Source organism: Miscanthus floridulus, chromosome 15 (genome assembly GCF_019320115.1).
Source record: "Miscanthus floridulus cultivar M001 chromosome 15, ASM1932011v1, whole genome shotgun sequence".
Classification (NCBI taxonomy): Eukaryota; Viridiplantae; Streptophyta; class Magnoliopsida; order Poales; family Poaceae; genus Miscanthus; species Miscanthus floridulus.
In genome coordinates this window covers 77,591,614-77,612,987 of record NC_089594.1, presented here as the reverse complement: position 1 = coordinate 77,612,987, position 21,374 = coordinate 77,591,614, and the positions used below count along the sequence as shown (strand labels likewise).

At 45.7% G+C, this 21,374-nt stretch overlaps 1 protein-coding gene across 1 annotated transcript; it reads left to right on the top strand.

The window, feature by feature from the left end:
• The first annotated feature begins 361 nt into the window (after positions 1–361).
• Positions 362–21,345, top strand: LOC136507729 (uncharacterized). Its single transcript, XM_066502360.1, has 6 exons — positions 362–391; positions 1,583–1,738; positions 20,103–20,196; positions 20,288–20,370; positions 20,494–20,647; positions 20,864–21,345. The coding sequence occupies exons 1-6, from the start codon at positions 362–364 to the stop codon at positions 21,094–21,096; spliced, it is 750 nt and encodes a 249-aa protein (XP_066358457.1). The 3' UTR covers positions 21,097–21,345.
• Positions 21,346–21,374: the final 29 nt, after the last annotated feature.

Below are 21,374 nucleotides of genomic sequence, written 5' to 3'. Positions count from 1 at the left end.
GACGTCATCAAGCTAGCAAGAGCAAAACTGGACACGCATGATGGAAACAGGCGACGTACTTTCCTCGGCATGCTCAGCGTAGATGCTAATATATATCTCACGTTAGCAAAAGCACACAGCAGAAAGAACGAATCGATCGAGTCAGAGCTAGAACAGATAAATAACTTGGGATCAAATATGCTAAGACCGGACTACAAGGATCTGGATTTGTGCGGAAAGACTTATTGAATGGATAGAAAGTTACGTAGTTTCTCCGATCTGTGCTCACGTACCTGACCAAAGATGAATTGGGTGCCCTGCCGCTCGGCCGGCTTGCTGCACCCACAAGGATGGTCGGCATTGAGTGCTAGCAATTGTCGTAATGAAGCTCCTGGCTGTGACGGGTGGGAAGGTCAGCTCGGCAAGATTCAGCATGTCCGTGGTAGCTTCCTTCAAGATGCATGGATGGGCAAGCGGACAAGGTTGATTGGCTCACATGCATAGGGTAGTCAGACGACGATCTCGTGCAAAGATTATGGGAACACACGAACGTGAGCGGGAGTTGACATATGAGAATTATTAGAGGACACAGATCGATGGTTATAGGCTCACCAGCGTCAGACGCGGAAGAAGTTTGATGGAGAGCGGAGTTGGACATGTAGAAGATGACCACGACATGGCCTTCTCGTGATCTTGCGAGTTTCCGGCAAGGATTAGACAATGGCCACCAGCAGCGTGCGAAGTCTTAAGACGGTGGTGTGGTTCTCCATCGGCCTCTCCTGACGGGCGGCGACGGCAACGGCGAGAGAAAGAGCAGAAAAATATAATTTACTACACGAGGGATTTCCTAAACTAGGGGCTACCCTTACGGTAGTTTTGGTGTGCTTTACCCAAGGGGTTGGTTGATATATATAGGAAGAAAAACTCCCCACATCTATATCAACTAGCAATATGGTACTAATTGATGTTGCACCCTCCACATCTACTAATGGACCTAAATAATCATTAAAGCCCATTAGTAAATAAATGCATGGACATTTAGGATTTATTAGGATTATTGCACATGGACTTTGAGCGTTGGAAAAAAATGAGAGATTTATTATTTTCGGAATTAATTAATTTCATGGATAAAATAATTCTAGAAAAGTCCGGAATTGATATTTAAGCCACGAAAAATACTCCGAGACCTCCGAAAATTTGGGGAAAATTCCCAGAGACACTTTGGAACATGATGAACCCAAATAAAGTATTTGGAGCCCATGATAAGATTGCTGGGAATTTGGAACATAAAGATTAAGGTGGAAGAGGTTGGAATTAAATTCCAGGAAGAAGCTAAAAATTCCTAGAGATAGATATTCGTCTCCTAAACGTATGAAAACACACATTTTGCACATAGAAACACGAGGTGCGACTGGCATGAATGCAACAAACACGTTTCTACCTTATGATAGATTTTAAATTAATGAAAATTTTTATTTTCCTATGTTTTCATGAGCACAAAAATTCACAAATAAATCATTTTAATCCTCCGTTGCCTCCATATTGTTGGATTGCGTTTTGATGCCTGCTCCGCCTCCGCGCGCTGGGAATCCGTGCGGTGCAGGTGCGGCAGCTGCTGCGGAGAAGCGGCGAAGGCCGCGTCGTCGCCACGTGCCACACGCCGGGTTCCGCGGCCGAGCTCCAGAAGCTCAAGGAGGAGCACGCGCCCGGGCGCCTCACCGTGCTGCTGCTCGATTTCACCAACGTGAGCACCATAGAGGTAAGCGGACCGCATATCCTCCACCTAGCTGATGATATATTGATAGGTCGGCAATGCTGCAAACCGGGAAACTGTTTTGTTCATACAACAATCGGAAGAAGTGCTCCTGGCTGGACTCTATTTGATTCAGAACAGCAATCGGGAAGAACTGCTGCAGTCAGGGAAATTAGTTTGATTCAGAGAGTAGTAAGAGAAAAAGTGTCACGACAGCTGCACCCAGTCATCACCGAGCCCAAGAGGAGTACTCGCAGCAGGCCCAAGAACAAGAGATTGTCCGGCCCAGAATGGGTCCGTAACATTTGCGAACCCAAGCCCAGCAGTGAGAGTAGAAGTAGAGTGGAAGGGAAGGGAGAGAGACAACAACCAACTGCTCTGTAAAACATAACCTAATCACTCTACGGAAGCCGACAGCCTGTCCGGCGGGCTCTCGTCTTCCCCATCACCGATTCCCCGGCGTCGCCGCACCGCGCGGCGTCGACAGTGGTATCAAAGCCGTTGATCCGGCGCCTCCGAGGGCTGGATCCGCCGGAGCCACACCCCTACTTCACCCGTCTTCAGCGCGCCAAGGGAGTCATGGATCCCAACGTGCGCTCTCTCTTCGACGAAGTCCTCAAGCGGATCAACGACCTCCGCACTGATTCCAGCGACCGATGGGAGCAGTGGGAGCGCCGCTTCGAGGAGGTGACTTCTGAGCTCCAGGAGCGGGACGCGGATGTGGACCGACCCATCAAGTCGTTTTAGGAGTACGCCTCTCCACAGTACACCGCTGCCGTCGTCGCCGACAACTGGGGGGGCCCACTTCAACGAGCGAGTCTCCGACCTCGAGCAGCGGATGGTGGATCTCAAGCTGATTCGCATCCACGAGATCAACGACGAGCGCGACGATAGGGTGGCTGCCGTCGAGACCGCCATGGAGGAGCTCGTCAATTGGCGCTCGGAGGTGGACGGCCTGATTGACGATCTTCGCTTGGAGGTGAATAATCACCAGTCGATTGGAGGTCACGCTGCGGTGGAGCTGCCCACATCGGGTACTCCACGGCAGCTGGAGTTGGTCGCCGCGCGCTCATCTGCCGGGACACTGACCGACTGGCCCAGCGGGCATCGCGTCGAATCGACTACACGGGAGAGGGGCTATGGGTTGGTCACAACCATAGCTCCAACCCGGCCAATGGTACGTGCCGGTTCCCCGATCCTCCTCCTCATCCCGCTCCAAATCCCCATCCTCCTCCCCCTCCCAACCCCACCTTCAAAGTCGCGGATGCCCACCTTCCACCCCCACTACCCGATCCTACCCAAATCCAACCCCAATCCTCCCACCTTGGCCAATTACCCAAAATGCATTTCCCCCAATTCGATGGTACCACCCCCAACTGTGGATCACTCAGGCCCATTCCTACTTTGATATGTACTTTGTTGATCAATCCATGTGGGTTCGAGTCGCTACAATGCAATTCACCGGTGCAGCCAAGCGCTGGATTCAATCCATTGCACACCGCCTTGAACACATTGGTTGGCAGGACTTCTGTGCAATGTTGTGCGAGCGATTCTGCCGCGATCAACACGAGCTTCTCATCCACCAACTATTCCACATCAAGCAAACCGCTTCGGTTCAAGAATATGTCGATCAATTTGTTGACCTTATTGAGTAGCTATCGGCATATACACCTAACCCAAATACCCTCTCCTACACCACACGCTTCATTGATGGGCTCCGCGACGATATCCGATCTGTTGTTCTTGTTCAGCATCCCGCCAATCTCGATGCTGCTTGTTCGCTTGCCCTTTTGCAGGAGGAGGCCGTCGAGCCAACACGCCGAAGGGAGTTCCGGCCTACTGATGCTCCCACATTCCTGAAGCCGGCTGCGTCTCAGGGGCCGTTGCCGCTTCCTACTCCTCCCTAGCGGCTGGCACTTCCAGCTCCTCCCGTGCCACTAGAACCGAAGCGCCCTCCTGAAGACCGTCGTCCTGACTTTCATCGTGTGTCAGTTGACGACAAGTTGCAGTCCCTCCGCTCTTATAGGAAAGCCTATGGCCTCTATATGCGTTGCGGGGAGAAATGGCACCAAGGCCACAAATGCTCTCCGGCCCTCCAATTACATGCATTACAGGAGGTGTGGGATCTTTGTGAAGAGCTATTCACTGAGATAGAAAGTTCTGAGCTAGATACTCCTGTTACTGCAGATCAGTCCTTCATGCTCCTGTCCGTTGCTGCTGTTTCTCAGTCATTTCACCCAAGAACTCTACAGTTTCAAGGCATGCTTCAAGGACAGCGTATCAACATCTTGTTAGATTCTGGGAGCACCAACTCATTTTTGGATACCAAATGGGCAGTTTCTCTGAATGGGGTCCAGCAATTGTCATTCCAACTTCTGTCAAGGTTGCTAATGGCGGCTCAGTGCCTTGTACTGCTCAAATCACTGGTAGTGAACAGAGCTTTACTCTCGGTGGGGAACCCCCTCTAGTCCCGGTTCCCCACCCGGAAGCAAGCATCCGGGACTAAAGGGGGGTCCTTTAGTCCCGGGTCAGGAACCGGGACTAAAGGAGGACCTTTAGTCCCAGTGGGTAACACCAACCGGGACTAAAGGTGCCTCCCAACATGCCACGATGGCCGGCACCTTTAGTCCCGGTTGGTAATACGAACCGGGACTAAAGGTTTTTTTTCTTTTTTCTTTTCTTTTCATTTTTTTGTTTTCTTTTCAAAATAGGTTTTCGAAGTCGTATTGTACGCTGCTAATTATACATTTATACGTGCGTATAGTATGTTTCGGTTCAAGCACAATGAACGTATTAAATCACACAATTCAAGCATAGAAATATATATATATATATATATATATATATATATATATATATATATATATATATATATATGCATGCATCCATATGTGTATTTTACATTATATTATTTCATGTGCATATATTACAAAAAGATTGCATTTTCCATGGCATTGTTGGGTCGAAGTAGAACTCGCCCTTGGAATCGATGACCTGCTCATTAAAAAATTCGGCTATAGACTCTTCAATTGCTTTGATTTGGTCTTGCCGTATGACCTTTTCCTCCAACCATCGAGTTTACAGGTTTGAATTAAAGGAAAATAAATTAATATATGTACATATATATATAAAGACATAGTAACACAATCAATAATAATAATTAAATGAATATATAGTGTATTTTTAACGTACTTTGAGTCTCTCTGTAGGAGTTCTTTGGGAGACCACCTTGATAAACTTGCAAACATAGTAACCACAGTAGTTGTTCCCCTGTTCCTGCCTCAGACACCACTTTACGAAAAAAAGATTTGTCATCCAATCTGGTGATCTGGTGAAAGCTATATGTTTAATTAATAAAGATGATGCGATTTAGGGGACTTACTTTCAAAGGGATTACATTTAGTGGCGCTTTGCATTTTCCCATGTGTTGCTTCTCAATAAAGGTTTTCCAAACACTGTCCAATAAAAAATTTGCCACGTCATCAGATATAGTTAATCATCATGTTTATGTGTATATATAGTTGCTAGAGATACCGAAATTACCTCTGGATAATATCTATCATATCTTGGTAGTCTTGTTGTGGTTTTCTCATCGAGTCATAGATTATCAAGTGACTTTTCACCAGATCGATGTCCATCAATATCCAGTGATTGTTGCATGTGTTTATAGGATATAACGCATAACACTCATTAATTAACTAGAATCAACATATGAGCCATTAAGGATGATCAACATTATTAACACTCACTTGAAGTTGTAGGGAAAGAGTATATCCTTCTTGTGGCGTTGGTTCACTAAGAAGTTCATGAGGTTACTCTCTGACTCAGACTTCTAATTAGTCTTTGGAGTAACTGGGTCTTTGAATACTATATGGGGATCAACAAAACCAATTTCGTTGCAGCCTTCCTTTCTGAGCTCTGTCATTGTAAATCTGCATATATATAGTACTTGTTAGGATAATTTATATGCATATACACACATATGATGAGTTTAATAATAGATCGAAAGAATTATTACTTACAGGCAATAGCAGCTAATGATAACTTTGTCTAGAGCGGTCAGGTGGCATAGTTGATGAAATTCTGCAAAGTCAACATACATAACATCATCGCCACGGAACCAATGTTCGTCTCTAATTCTGACACCAACGCAGAAGTCTCCACCGGTAGACGCCTGCATGTACCACTTATTTAGCAGGTACATTTGCGTCCCCAGATCAGATAAGGCTTGAGGGTTGTATAGACTCTGGCCTAGTACAATTTTTTTCTTCCAAATATCAACCTCTGCCGCACTCTCAATGTTTCCATCACCAAACATCTGGTAAAGGTCGAGACTAGTCTTATCAATAAATTCACCAAGGTGATCCAAATCGACATCCGGAGGTATCTTTGCCTGATGCATTAATCCTAAATTCGAACCATATTCATTACCAACAACTAGCGGGGGGGCTGATTGGTGCAATTGTTGTCTGAGTTGGGCAACTCCTTTCCCTGCCCTCTTCTTTTTCTGTACCGCCTCAATTGACTTGGTGAGAGTGCGGTCATAGTCCGTTAACGTTGATTTGGATGGCTTACGAGATTCCTGCTGTTGTTGCTGGTAAGAAGCCACCCTTTTTCATAGAATATCTGGAGCTACGAAGAAGTACGGTTTCTCCAGGTTTCTCCTTGCTTCTTGATTCTTTTTAAGTTTGTCATAGAATCTAGACATATCTTTTTATATGCATCAGTTCCTTCTTCCTTCTCTTCAGATATTATTTTGGGAATAGCCCTTGGTTTCACGGTGGCTTTGTTTGCCGGCGGGGACTGGTTCTTTGTTTGTGGGGCTAGCCTCTTGCTAGGCTTCTTGGTAGGCGGGGGCGGGGGAGGCGTTGGAGACCTCCTTGGAGGTGGTGGCAGCGGCGTTGGAGACCTCCTTGGAGGTGGCGGCTGCGGCGTTGGAGACCTCCTTGGAGATGGTGTGGATGCAGCCTCGCCTTCCAACACAATGTCATCGTACAAAGCACTATGATGATCTGGCGATTGAACAATTGGATTTAGGTTGGGAGAGGATCTGCTACAAAAAAAGGAATGACATATTATTATGAGCAGATTGTTAATTATTTAAGCAAATACAAATTAATGATGTAGTGTTTTCATCCGCACGTACCTATGGTGAGGTAGTTCAGGAGGAGGTGGAGCCAACATCCTAGAATGATGATGTAGCGCTTGCGCCATAGAATGAATTTCTTCTCTGCTTCTCCTAGAGTCTTCTCACCATCACCTCTAGGAATGTCAAGAGGCAAATCACTAAAACCTTTTTCAGCTTTATCTACCGAGATGGTAGCATATCCTTCTTGGATTATATTCCCATGAATCCTTGGTGTCTTGGTTCGGTCGATAGGATTAACAAGACCGATAGCCACCTTGATTGTGGAATTCCCCTTCGGAATGTGTAGCTCACACGATGTATAAGGTTCAGTGACGTCATCCACAGGGAAGTGCAGTCCTGTGTCCCCTTGATTTGGTATCTCCGTGGAAGCGCAACTGCTTTTCAACTGTACAGATTGGCTAGTGTTGATTCCTGGCTCTGATGCCTGCTTGCTTGCACTCACTGCTATTTGCACTTGCCTTCTGATTTCCTCCTGCATTCTCGCTTCAAGGTTTTTCCCACTCCTGTGCTTCACGCACCGCTTCCTCCAACCTCTGGAGCCGCTGTGCCTCTTCTTCCTTCTTTGTCTGGCGGCTTCTGTAGGAAGGTCTGTCCTAAGGGAATCCATGCTCCCACAAGACACTTCCTTTGCCTCTAGTTCGGCCACCATGTTCAATAGTCCCGATGGTGTATGTCAGCTCATCCTTCTCTCTGTTGGGCCTGAACGCACCACTAGCAGTAGCTCTCTAAGCATAAAACAATCTTTCTGCTACTTCTTGCAGTCTTGCGCCATAAACGCACTTCCCTGTCTCCTGGTCCAGTGTTCCCCCATGAGCGAAAAACCAATTCTTTGCACGCTCTCCCCACTTGAGTGATTCTGGTGTGATACCCTTCGCAAGAAGGTCTGCTTCCATTTTGTTCCACTTCTTAATGGCAGTTGGGTAGCCACCTGATCCCAAGTTATGGTGGTATGTCTTCTGTTGGGCATTACGTTGGTTCTTTATCACCCGACTCACACCCTCTTCCGAAGTCTTGTACTATACAAACTCATCCCAATAGGGCCTCTGCTTTGAGATCGGGCCTGGGACAGTAAAATCTGGTGCTATGTTCTTCTTGACATACGTCGTGTATAGGTGTTTCTTCCAAGTCTGAAACTAGGTGGCCATCTTCTTCATTGCCTAATCCCTAACTCGCTCCTTCAATTCATTACCATCTATTATATCATCATAACCATCTGTTTGGAGCGTGAAATGTACCAAGACATCTTTCCAAATTAACGTCTTGTCATGATCGGAGACAAAACTAATATGAGGAGCATTGGTCTTCTTCTTCCATTCGTGGGTACTGATCGGGAGTCGGTCCCGTACAAGGTAACCACAGTGGTGCACGAATTTCATTTTATTTGGCCCCCTCGGTTCACCTGTATCCACATTGAACTCTGAGATGATGAAGCGGCCCTCCAATGGCTTTTTGGGACCTCGAACATTTTTACTCTTCGTTGTAGTTGTTGATGTCGATCCAGAGGGCTACAAAACATAAACATTATTTTTAATGTCATGAGCACACATAAGACATATGATAATATATATAGCTAATAATAAAAAATATATACTTGGCCAATATGTTGTTGCTCATTTTGTTCAAGAGCTAAGTACCGACTCCCGTCATCTGCATCCTCTTGCACATTATTTTTAGCACCATCATCGTCGGCAACTTGAATGCTAGTGTTGATCAAATTCATCATCAACTCCTCCTCATCCATGTTTCTCGGGTCGGCCATCTAGCTTCAAAAAATAAAACCAATATATAGTACGTCAAATCTTTGCTTACATGCGTAAAATCTTCCACCATATAAACCCTAAACCCTAAACGAGTAGGTTTTGATGGGTGAAGGTTGGTTTGTATGATAAGAAGAATCAGGAAGTGAGTAGGTTTTGGCGGCGGTCCCGCCTAAAACAAAAGGGGGGCGTCGCCTGAAAGAAAGGGGGCATCATTGCGCGTCAAGTTTCTGAGAACAATAAACGATGAGCCTCACCTAAAAGAAAAGGGGGGCGTTGCTGCAAACCAAAGTGACAACAAAATCGCACTGCATCCTGACTCATCGAGTAAATAGCTCCAAATAATGTTTACAATGATTGGAACCCTCGAAGAGGTTCACAACAACACGCCAAATTTACAACAAATACAACAACACACGTTACATCGATAAAAAATAGACATCAAGTTGACCCTTGGCGTTGGAACTTCCAAACATCGAGAGCATCCTCTTCAAAACACACCTCGCATGCCATATCATCCACAACCACCTGCAAACCAACCTTCACCCACCAAAAATGATCGAACGAGGGCGGCGTAACCCTAATCCCTAGGGCAAACGAGGGCGGTGGTGCTCCACCGTATAAACCCTAAACCCTAGGGCGAACGAGGGCGGTGGTGCTCCGCCGTATAAACCCTAGGGCGAACGAGGGCGGCGGTGCTCCGCCGTATACATAGAAACGCATGGCGCTTATACATAGAAACGCATGGCGCTTATAGATGGCGCGTATACACTAGAATTTTTTTCTGTTCCTTTGGCGCTTTCTTTCTTATAATAGTTAGCGCGACAGAGAATAATGCTCGTCTGAACGCCGTGTGCGACGTGCCATGAAAATTAGTTAAGTATACATTTGGGTTTGTGATCGATACACACATTTGTTGACATACGTACGTATGCAAGTGACAACCAAAGTTTCAGTAGCTACTGTATCAAAGCATGCACGTAGGAAAAGAAAACATGAACAACATGTACGTACGGTTACCATGATCATGAACTTGCCTAAAACATGTGTTTCATGCATGGAGATGGAATAGGATCAGAGCAAGCACAACGTACCTCAGGACGGCCGGCGGTGTGGCCATGTGTCTGGCCAGGGCGAGGGTACCGGCGGTGTGGCCACGTGTCTGGCCGGGGCGACCGGGCAGCAGCTGGCGCCGCGAGGTCATCGACGCGCGGGGTGGTGTGGGGACCGCGGACGCGCGCGAGGCGGTGGCGACGATTGACGTCGGGCGGGGTGGCAGCGGCGTCCTTGGTGTGGCGGGCCGAGTGGCGTGGGCGCAGGGGAGAGGAATCGGCGAAGAATGCAAGGAAGAAGATGGCACTGGTATATATATGCCATGCCCCTTTACTCCCGGTGCCCTCCCCCCACAGGGAGTAAAGGTCCTTTACTCCCGGTTGGTAATAAGCACCGGGAGTAAAGGTTTTTTTGGCAGGCCACGAAACTGTAGGCCACCTTTACTCTCGGGTGGGCTTCCAACCCAGGAGTAAAGGTGGGCTGTAGTTTCGTTTCCCACGTGTTTTAAGCAATAGTCTTGTTAAATACAATAGAAATGCAACAATTTTTGTTAAATACATAATAAATTAAATAAAAGGCATAAAATTATTTTGTTAAAAATATGGATTTTCTTTTTCTTTATTGCACATAGGAAAAATCTATAACCTAACTTTTTTTTATTTTTTGTTACAATTATAAAACATAATGTAACTAATATTTATTATTTTGTTAATGCAAAAATGTAGTGTTTAATTAAAATTATTAAAACTATTGGTCTTGGGCAGGAAATTTGTTTTCACATCATTTTAACATTAATATTTTAATTTTTCATCACTCAATATCCTAATTTACCTTTTTGAGAGAGAAATCCCACCAAATCAAACATTGATTTAATTTGAAACATGATATAATAAACATCTGAATTCACAATTATTACATAATATCTCAAACACACACTACATTAAATCACTATATCATCAAGTGAGCACAGCAGTGAACTTCTTTACGTATGTCCCTTGGTTATGATCGTGTCGTAACCATGGAGTGTCCTCATCATTTACCAAGATGCTAGGGTCTTTGTTCACTTTGAAGGGCGGAATTCGGTCATCCTTTTCATAATCTTCTGACATGTCCGACTTGTCCTCAATTCCCACGATGACTCTTTTCCCAGAAAGAACTATGTGGCGCTTTGGCTCTTTGGTTGAGTCATTATTGTTTTTCTCTCTTTTTGGTTTGGTAGACATATCATTGACATAGAACACCTTATTCACATCCTTGGCAAGGACGAATGGTTCATCTTTGTACCCAATATTACTAAGGTCTACTATTGTCATTCCATACTTGTTGTCTACTATTACCCCGCCTCCGGTCACCTTGACCCATTGGCACTTGAACAATGGGATCTTCAAAGTAGGTGCATATTCTAGTTCCTATATTTCATCTATGCGTCCATAATATGTCTACTTATTCCCATTCGGGTCTGTGGCATCTATGCGGACACCATTGTTTTGGTTGGTACTCCTTTTATCTTGGGCTACTGTGTAGAATATGTTCCCATTTATCTCGTATCCTTTGTATGTGACGATATGCCATGATGGTTGCATAGCCAATAAATACAGTTGCTCATGGATGCTCTCATCACCTTGACATTTTTTTCGCAACCAACCACCAAAAGTTTCCATGTGCTTACATGTAATCCAAGCTTCAGTCTTCCCTGGAAACTCGGATCGTAAGAGATCCTTGTGTGTCTCAATATACAGATCTACCAAAGAGGAGTTCTGTAGAACTGTGTAGTGCGCTTTATTGAAATAATCATCATCCGTACCAATATATGTTTTCCTCCCTAGTGTCCCCTTTCCGCTTAGTCTCCCCTCATGTCTCGATTCAGGAACACCAATCGAGTCAAGGTCGGGAATAAAGTCAACACAAAACTCAATGACCTCTTCTGTTCCATAGCCCTTGGCGATGCTTCCTTCTGGACAAGCACGGTTGTGAACATATTTCTTCAGGACTCCCATGAATCTCTCTAAGGGGAACATGTTGTGTAGGAACACAGGACCGAGAATGAAAATCTCCTTGACTAGGTGAACTAGGAGGTGTGTCATGATATCAAAGAAGGAAGGAGGGAACACCAACTCAAAGCTGACGAGACATTGAACCACATCATTCTGTAGTTTAGCTAGATCAGTTGGATCAATTGCCTTATGAGAAATTGCATTGAGGAATGCACATAGCTTCATGGTGGCTAGACGTACATTTGGAGGTAGAATTCCTCTTTATGCAACTGGAAGTAATTGCGTCATGAGAACGTGACAGTCATGGGACTTTAAGTTATAGAATTTCTTCTCTGGCACATTTATAATACCCTTTATATTCGAGGAGAATCCAGATGGTACCTTGATGTTGTTTAAGCATTCAAACATGATTTCCTTCTCCTCTTTGCTTAGAGTGTAGCTGGCAGGACGTAAGTAATGGCGTCCATCATCTGTCTTCTCTGGATGCAGGTTGTCTCTTTCTCTCAAACAACGTAGGTCCTGTCATGCTTCAAATGTGTCCTTAGGCTTTCCATACACACCCATGAAGCCTAGCAGGTTCACACAAAGATTCTTCGTCAGGTGCATCACGTCGATCGAGCTACGGACCTCTAGGACTTGCCAATAGGGTAGGTCCCAAAATATGGACTTCTTCTTCCACATGGGTGCGTGACCATTAGCGTCATTCAGAACAGGTTGGCTGCAATGTCCTTTTCCAAAGACGACTTTCACATCATTGACCATATCGAGTACATCCTCACCGGTTCGGTTGCGAGGCTTGGTCAGGTGGTCTGCCTTTCCTTTAAAATGCTTGCCTTTCTTTCTTACGGGGTGATTTGCAGGAAGAAATCGACGATGGCCAAGGTACACGACCTTTCGACATTTTTTCAAGAATACACCTCTAATATCACCGAAGCAGTGTGTGCATGCATTATATCCCTTGTTTGACTGTCCTGAAAGATTACTTAGAGCAGACCAATCATTGATTGTTACGAACAGCAATGCTCGCAGATCAAAGTGTTCCTGTTTGTACTCATCCCACACACATACACCTTCTTTATTCCACAAAATGAGAAGTTCGTCAATAAGTGGTCTCAGGTACACATCGATGTCATTGCCAGGTTGCTTCGGGCCTTGGATGAGCACATGCATCATAATGAACTTCCGCTTCATGCATAACCAAGGAGGAATGTTGTAGATACTTAGAGTAACAGGCCAAGTGCTATGACTACTGTTCTGCTCTGCAAAAGGATTGATACCATCTGTACTTAAAGCAAACCTTAAGTTTCTTGCGTCATTTGCAAACTCCGGGAATTCTCTGTCAAATGCTCTCCACTGGGACCCATCAGCAGGGTGTCTCAACATATTGTCTACCTTACGGTCTTCTTTGTGCCATCGCAACAATTTTGCATGTTCTTTGTTTCTGAACAGACGTTTCAAGCGTGGTATTATAGGAGCATACCACATAACCTTGGTAGGGATTTTCTTCCGCGGACGTTCACCCTCAACATCACCAGGGTCATCTCGCCTGATCTTATACCGCGATGCATGGCATACCGGGCATACATCCAATTTCTCGTACTCTTTGCCACGGTACAGGATGCAGTCATTAGACATGCATGTATCTTCTTGATTTCTAGCCCCATAGGACAGACAACTTGTTTTGCTTCGTAGGTAGTGGCGGGCAATTCATTGTCCTTCTGAAGCATCTTATTTTGGATTTTTAGCAACTCTCCAAATCCCTTGTTAGATACACCATTCTTTACCTTCCATTGCAGCAATTCTAGTGTGGTTCCCAACTTTTTCTGCCCTGCATCACAAGTTGGGTACAACAATTTCTTGTGATCTTCTAGCATCCGCTCGAACTTGATCTTCTCCTTTTCACTTTCACATTCTCTTTGTGCATCACGAATGACCTGACAAAGATCATCAGCCAGATCATCTTCTGCGGCTACCTCTTCTTTAGCTTCTCCCATTGCAGTATCATTGAAGCACGCACCATCGGGAATAATATCATTGTCGTCCCATTGTTCTTCTTCACCTTCTTCCATATTACATCCCATTGTACATCCAATGCCGGCTCATCTGCATTATATGACATAAATACCATATTAAAACCTAGATCATAATTAATTATTTATACAATATGCGTGCCACCACAAAAGGTACAAATTTATGAAAGCATTGCTACAATGTAGACAATCCCAACTACCACTAAAAGAACTAAAGCTAAAATACATTTCAGGAACACAAGGATTTCGCGACCAATCTCAACTAAAACAGATAGATCCCCCGATTGTGCAACATCTTTGGGCTTCTTCGGCTAGATCACTGCCTCATTAGCCGCCGTATCTGCCTATTGTGCATGATATTTTTGCACGAGTTCAACATACTCTTCCTCCTAGTAGAAGCCTGAACATTGTCCACTTCCATCCCACTGAAATTAAAACAAAAAATTAGAACTTTAATCACAACCATCATGAAAATAGATATAAACTAACCATAATCATTAAATACGATAAAATAACTCACATTGCGATCCGAACACTTGTAGAAGATACGATCCTTGTTGGGACCCTCCTTCTTCACTCAGTACTCCATCACAATCTTCATCTCATCACGACACTTGTCGCATGGAATGAGAGGGAGGCCTGGCCTAAGTCGCTTTGGAAACCCATGAGAGGCCGAGGACTCGGAAACAGTTGCCATCTACTCCCTATACTCATTTTTTAATACACTATAAATTTCTCATTTTATAAACAAATAAAATTAAGAAACTATAAAATTATCTATATCTCTAAACAATGAAGCAGTTGCCATCTACTCTCTATACTCATTTTTTAATACACTATAAATTTCTCATTTTATAAACAAATAAAATTAAGAAACTATAAAATTATCTATATCTCTATACTCATTTTTTTAATACACTATAGCTCAAAAATATGTTTTAATAAATAACCATCCGTACTAGTTGACCTTGCTTACGTGATCATCTCGGCGAGCATTTCTCCACCGGACGACACCGTACTTGGTCAAGAAAAAGCTCCGATTCTACGAGGAAGGGAACACGGTCTTCCACGACCGTTGTCGCTCTCCCTCGTAGAATCAAAGCTCCTCCTTGATGTCCGTTACCGCTCGACAGAGAACATGCTCGCCGAGCTGAACACAGTCCGCAAGTTCAACTAGTACGGATTTTCTATAATTTTCTAACTATTTTCTAAGTTTTTCATTTCATAAAAAGTTAAAATAAAAAGTACGGTGATTGACAGACTACTGCGACGATATCGGGACATGTGAATAAATAACCATCCGTACTAGTTGAACTTGCTTACGTGATCATCTTGGCGAGCATTTCTCCACCGGACGGCACCGTACTTGGTCAAGGAAGAGCTCCGATTCTACGAGGAAGGGAACACGGTCTTCCACGACCGTTGTCGCTCTCCCTCGTAGAATCAAAGCTCCTCCTTGATGTCCGTTACCGCTCGACAGAGAATAAGCTCGCCGAGCTGAACACGGTCCGCAAATTCAACTAGTACGGATTTTCTATAATTTTCTAACTATTTTCTAAGTTTTTCATTTCATAAAAAGTTAAAATAAAAAGTACGGTGATTGACAGACTACTGCGACGATATCGGGACATGTGAATAAATAACCATCCGTACTAGTTGAACTTGCTTACGTGATTATCTCGGCGAGTATTTCTCCACCAGACGGCACCGTACTTGGTCAAGGAAGAGCTCCGATTCTACGAGGAAGGGAACACAGTCTTCCACGACCGTTGTCGCTCTCCCTCGTAGAATCAAAGCTCCTCCTTGATGTCTATTACCGCTCGACAGAGAACATGCTCGCCGAGCTGAACACGGTCTGCAAGTTCAACTAGTACGGATTTTCTATAATTTTCTAACTATTTTCTAAGTTTTTCATTTCATAAAAAGTTAAAATAAAAAGTACGGTGATTGACAGACTACTGCGACGATATCGGGACATGTGAATAAATAACCATCTGTACTAGTTGAACTTGCTTACGTGATCATCTCGGCGAGCATTTCTCCACCGGACGGCACCGTACTTGGCCACGGAAGAGCTCTGATTCTACGAGAAAGGGAACACGGTCTTCCACGACCGTTGCCGCTCTCCCTCGTAGAATCAAAGCTCCTCCTTGACGTCCGTTACCGCTCGGCAGAGAACATGGTCGCCGAGATGAACACGGTCCGTAAGTTCAACTAGCTACTTTAACCTTCTTTCATGTAAATATGCAAGCTTGAAGTGATTTTGAGCTCAAATTGCTTACAAATGAAAAAAACCACAATAAAGAACCATATATATAGTGAACAAAATGAGATAAGACAATGGTGAAAAATGAGAGTATGAGGTTGGTAACCTTTACAACTGAAGAATCGACGGAGGAATCGAAGAAATCGATGGAGGAATTGAAGAATGGATGGAGGAACAATGGAGGGAGGGAGGAAGCAAGAACACTAGTGCAGTGAGCTTCAAAATGTGCTGAGCTCGGGCTCGGTGAGGAAGGAGACAGCCGGGATATAAAGGGGGGACCTTTAGTCCCGGTTGGTGGCTCCAACCGGGACTAAAGGTAACTTTCCAACCCCGGGCGCAGCCACGGCCCGGGAGTAGACCTTTACTCCCGGTTGGAGCCACCAACCGGGAGTAAAAGTATACCTTTAGCTCCGGTTGGTGGCTCCAACCGGGACTAAAGGTCCCTACCACCTCTGTCTGGCGCAATAGCCGTTGGGTAGGGACCTTTAGTCCCAGTTGGAGCTACCAACCGGGACTAAAGGTATCTCTAGTCCCGGGCGCAAAAAATTCTGGGACTAGAGTCCATTTTGGCTGAGGATTAAAGGTCTGTTCTCTACTAGTGAATACCGTATGTAGAGTGGTCTATTCAAGGATATGTTTTCCATTCTACCCTCAAGCTCATTCCCATTGGCACATATGACATGATTCTGGGGATGGATTGGCTATAGGCATTCTCACCCATGAAAGTTCACTGGCTTCAACGTTGGGTTCAAATTCCTTATGGGCCCAACAATGTGGTGTTACAAGGCAGTCTACCGGAGCAACTTGATTGTTCTGTAGTTCAGCTCCATCATCTATCTGCTGAAGGGGATGAATTGACTACATCAGTGCACAGTGATCTGCCAGAGATTCAGGCGCTGTTGTCTCAGTATCAGCACTTATTCAGGTTGCCGACTGAGCTGCCTCCGCATCGGGCCTGTGATCACTCCATTCCCCTCATTCTAGGTGCTCAGCCTGTTTCTACCTGTCCTTATCGGTACTCGCCGGCTATGAAGACCGAGATTGAGGCTCAGGTGATAGAGATGCTGCAGTCTGGTTTCATTCGCCCTAGTACCAGCGCCTTTTCTTCTCTAGTTCTCTTGGTCAGGAAGAAAGACAACAGCTGGCGCTTTTGCGTCGATTACCGCCAACTCAACACACTCACTATGAAGAGCAAGTTTCCCATTTCGATCATTGATGAACTTTTGGATGAACTCTTTGGGGCCAGTTGGTTCTCTTGTTTGGATCTACATGCAGGTTTCATCCAGATAGGCCTTGCTCCTAGGGAAGAACACAAGACTGCCTTCCAAACACACTAGGGCCAGTTCGAGTGTACCGTCATGTCCTTTGGGTTAACAAGCGCCCCAAATTCATTTCAAGGTGCTATGAACAATACATTACATCCACTCCTTCGCAAGTGTGCCTTGGTGTTTTTCGACGACATCCTTGTGCACAGTGCCTCTTATGAAGACCATGTTAAGCACCTGGCACAAGTTTTTGATTTGCTTTCCAAAGACCAGTGGCTGGTTAAGTTCTCCAAATGCCGCTTCGGTCAGCAATCTATCAACTACTTGGGTCATGTCGTCAGTGCACAAGGAGTCTCCACAGATCCATCAAAGGTTGCCGCTGTGCAAGCCTAGCCGCAACCAAGTGATGTCAAGCAGTTCCATAGTTTCATCAGACTCACTGGTTATTACCGGAAGTTCATTAAGCACTACGCTATGATTGCTAGGCCCTTGACTGATCTGCTCAAGAAGGGCGAGCTCTTTATTTGAACTGTCAACCATACTGTAGCCTTTGAAACACTAAAGCAGGCTCTCACTGAAGCCCTAGTTTTGGCCCTACCCGATTTCTCCAAGCCCTTCCAGTTACAGACTGACGCAAGTGATGTCGGCATCGGAGTAGTCCTCCTTCAAGATGGTCACCCATTGGCCTTTGTTTGGCCCTCGTTTGCGCGGCTTATCTACTTACGAGAAAGAATACTTGGCTATTCTCGTGGCGGTGGAGCATTGAAGATCCTACTTACAGCACGGCGAGTTTACTATCTTCACTGACCAAAGGAGCCTGATGCATATTACTGAGCAATGCCTGCAGACTCCGTGGCAGATGAAGCTTTACACCAAGCTTGTTGGGTTGCAGTTTAAGGTTGTCTATAAACCAGGGGCTTCCAATTTGGCAGCTGATGCTCTCTCACGGCACCCTTTGCCTCCAGAACAGCTCAATGCCATCTCTTCTTCATCACCGACATGGTTATCAGATGTTGTTGCTGGATATGATTCTGATCCAACCTCTCGCAAGTTATTGCAAGAACTGGCACTTAACCCTGATAACCACCCGCCTTATACTCTGGTCAATGGTGTTATTCACGTTGGAGATCGCATTTGGGTGGGTGACAACAAGACCCTCCAGCTGAGAATTTTTGAAGCATTACATTCCGGTGCCATCGGGGGCCACTCCGGGTTCCCTGTTACCTATGCCCGAATCAAGAAGCTATTCGCTTGGAAGGGTATGAAATCTGACATCAAACAAATTGTTGCTTCTTGTACCATCTGTTTGCAGGCCAAGCCCGATCATGCCAAGTACCCGGGACTCCTTCCACCGTTGCCTGTACCCACGGAGTCGTGGCAAGTCATCTCGATGGATTTCATTGAGGGGCTCCCCTGTTTGGGTGCAGCTAATTGCGTCATGGTCGTCGTCGACAAATTCAGCAAATTTGCCCACTTCGTGGCTCTACTTCACCCATTCACCGCTCAACAAGTGGCTCAGGTCTTCCTCGACAATATCTACTGCCTACATGGCATGCCAACCCACATCATCTCCGTCCACGACCGCATCTTCACCAGCCACTTCTGGAAGGAGCTGTTCCATTTGGCGGGTACCAAGCTATGCGTGAGCTCCGCCTACCACCCTCAATCCGATGGCCAGACAGAGCAGGTGAACCAGTGCCTCAAAGCGTTTCTACGGTGCTTCGTCCACTCCTGCAAGCAGTGGTTGCGATGGCTCAGCTTAGTGGAGTATTGGTATAACACCAGTCTCCACTCTTCACTCAACAGGTCGCCATTCGAGGTACTATATGGACACACTCCTCGCCACTTCGGCCTTTCACCGCCTGAAGCATCATCTGTACCTAATGTTGAAACTATGCTTACTGAGTGTTCCACTATGCTTGATCTGGTGCGCCAACATCTCCTCCGAGCCCAACATCGCATGAAGATGTATGCTGACAAGCACCGATCAGAGAGATCCTTCAACATCGGCGACATGGTGTTCCTCAAGCTCCAACCCTACATCCAAACATTGCTTGCTCCACGTGCCCACCAGAAGCTCTCCTTCCATTACTTCGGGCCATACAAGGTGCTGGAGAAGATCGGAGATGTCGCCTACAAGCTGGACCTGCCGGAGTTGTCATCTGTTCATCCGGTATTCCACGTCTCTCTACTCAAGGCTACCCTGTCGACCAAGTATACTATCTCGGTGGATCCACCAGAGTTGGCAGAAGGCTTGCAAGTCCCTGAGGCAGTGCTGCAGCGCCATCTCCATCCCCGTCGCACAGGTGCAGTTGTTCAATTCCTGATCAAATGGTCCGGCCTGGATGCGGAACTCGCCACCTGGGAAGATGCAGAGGCAGTCCAGCAGCGCTTTCCGTTTGCTCCGGCCTGGGGACATGCCGGGTCGCAAGGGGAGGGGGGTGTCACGACGCCGCACCCAGTCATCACCGAGCCCAAGAGGAGTACTTGCAGCAGGCCCAAGAACAAGAGATCGTCCGGCCTAGAATGGGTCTGTAACATTTGCGAACCCAAGCCCAGCAGTGAGGAGTAGAAGTAGAGTGGAAGGGAAGGAAGAGAGACAACAACCAACTACTCTGTAAAACATAACCTAATCACTCTACCGAAGCCGACAGCCTGTCCGGCGGGCTCTCGTCTTCCCCATCACCGATTCCCCGGCGCCGCCGCACCGCGCGGCATCGACAAAATGCTCCCCTGAGTCGTGAATGAACTCTTCTATTTGCCCACATTGTGAACTAATTCTTCTTACTTGCACTGTGCATACTGCTAGTAGATTAGATGACAGTCTAAGATGCAAATTCGATTCTTCGATTGCAGGCAGCTGCAGCCTCAATCACGGAGACCCACGGTTCTCTTGACCTTCTGATCAATTCTGCAGGCATCCTTTCGATCCCGAATGTGATACAACCAGGTGGACTATATATCTGCCTCCAAACACATTTTAGCACAACAGCCACAATTCTGCAAGCATAAAAAAAAATCCCTGATGTCCCCTGCCACAGAGACTACACTAAGCAAGGTTCAGAAGTCAACGCTGATGCTGGCATATGAGGTGAATGCAGTTGGCCCTATATTAGTGATCAAGGTGAAACTCACTGCATCACTTCAATTTCTGTTTCTTGTTTCGGTGGTATGGTATCCACACTCTGCTTGCCGGTCACTGTGACTTCACTAAAGCTGGAGAGTGAATTGATCCTTTTTTGGTCAGCACATGTGGCCATTACTGAAGATTGGAGGTCGCTCCGAGACCGGGAGAGGATTTGCATTGGTTGCAAATATGAGCGCTAGAGTCAGTTCGATAGGAGACAATGCTCTGGGAGGCTGGCACGCATACAGAGCTTCTAAAACAGCACTGAATCAGTGTAAGTGGACACCAAGGTGTTCTATTGTCCTGCTGTTCTCAGTTTTGTTAACAATCCTGCTATGCGCACTAATCTTGTAATCACGGTAATCTACGCTCATCCGACGTGCTGTGCATTATTCTGTCTTGAATAATCTGGTGCTTGTGCGCTGTCAAAATTTAATTATCTGTAACAATTTGGTTACTGAAGTTCGTTGCTCAATGCTGAATCATGCAGTGACCAAGACAGTGTCAGTGGAGTTTGGCAGGAAGGACAACATTGCCTGCATCCTGCTACATCCTGGAATCGTGGACACTGACCTCTCACAGCCATTTCAGAGAAATGTCCCCAAGGGTAAGCTCTTCACGAGAGAGTTCTCTGTACAGAAGCTTCTCTCCATCATTGACAATGTCAAGAAAAGCGACAATGGCAAGTTCTTCGCATGGGATGGCCAAGAAATCACTTGGTGAATGGTGATCAGCAGGGGTGCAAATGGTACGGATGCGTCGCTCAACTAATCTGTAGAAGACTAGAACTAGAAGGACCTCATCTTGATTTCACCAATATTGGACAAGGCCTGCTTTCCTGTTTCCCCCTCCTATGTTGATCTGTATCTCCCAAACTCTTGTATTTCCGTTTAAGTAATAGAAATAGGATCTCTTGGTTCAAAAAAAAAACAAGGCCCTCATCCAAAAAGACGGAGGTTGAATTTACTTAAAATTGTGTTGTGAAGTAGGCCAGAGAACTA

Bases quoted from the DNA above. Each gene is read 5' to 3' on its own strand.
- LOC136507729 (XM_066502360.1), top strand. From the start codon at position 362: ATGAAGCTCCTGGCTGTGACGGGTGGGAAG. The intron at 20,197-20,287 runs GTGGACTATATA...CCCCTGCCACAG, and splicing joins CCCGAATGTGATACAACCAG to AGACTACACTAAGCAAGGTT. The intron at 20,371-20,493 runs GTGAAACTCACT...TTTTTTGGTCAG, and splicing joins GCCCTATATTAGTGATCAAG to CACATGTGGCCATTACTGAA.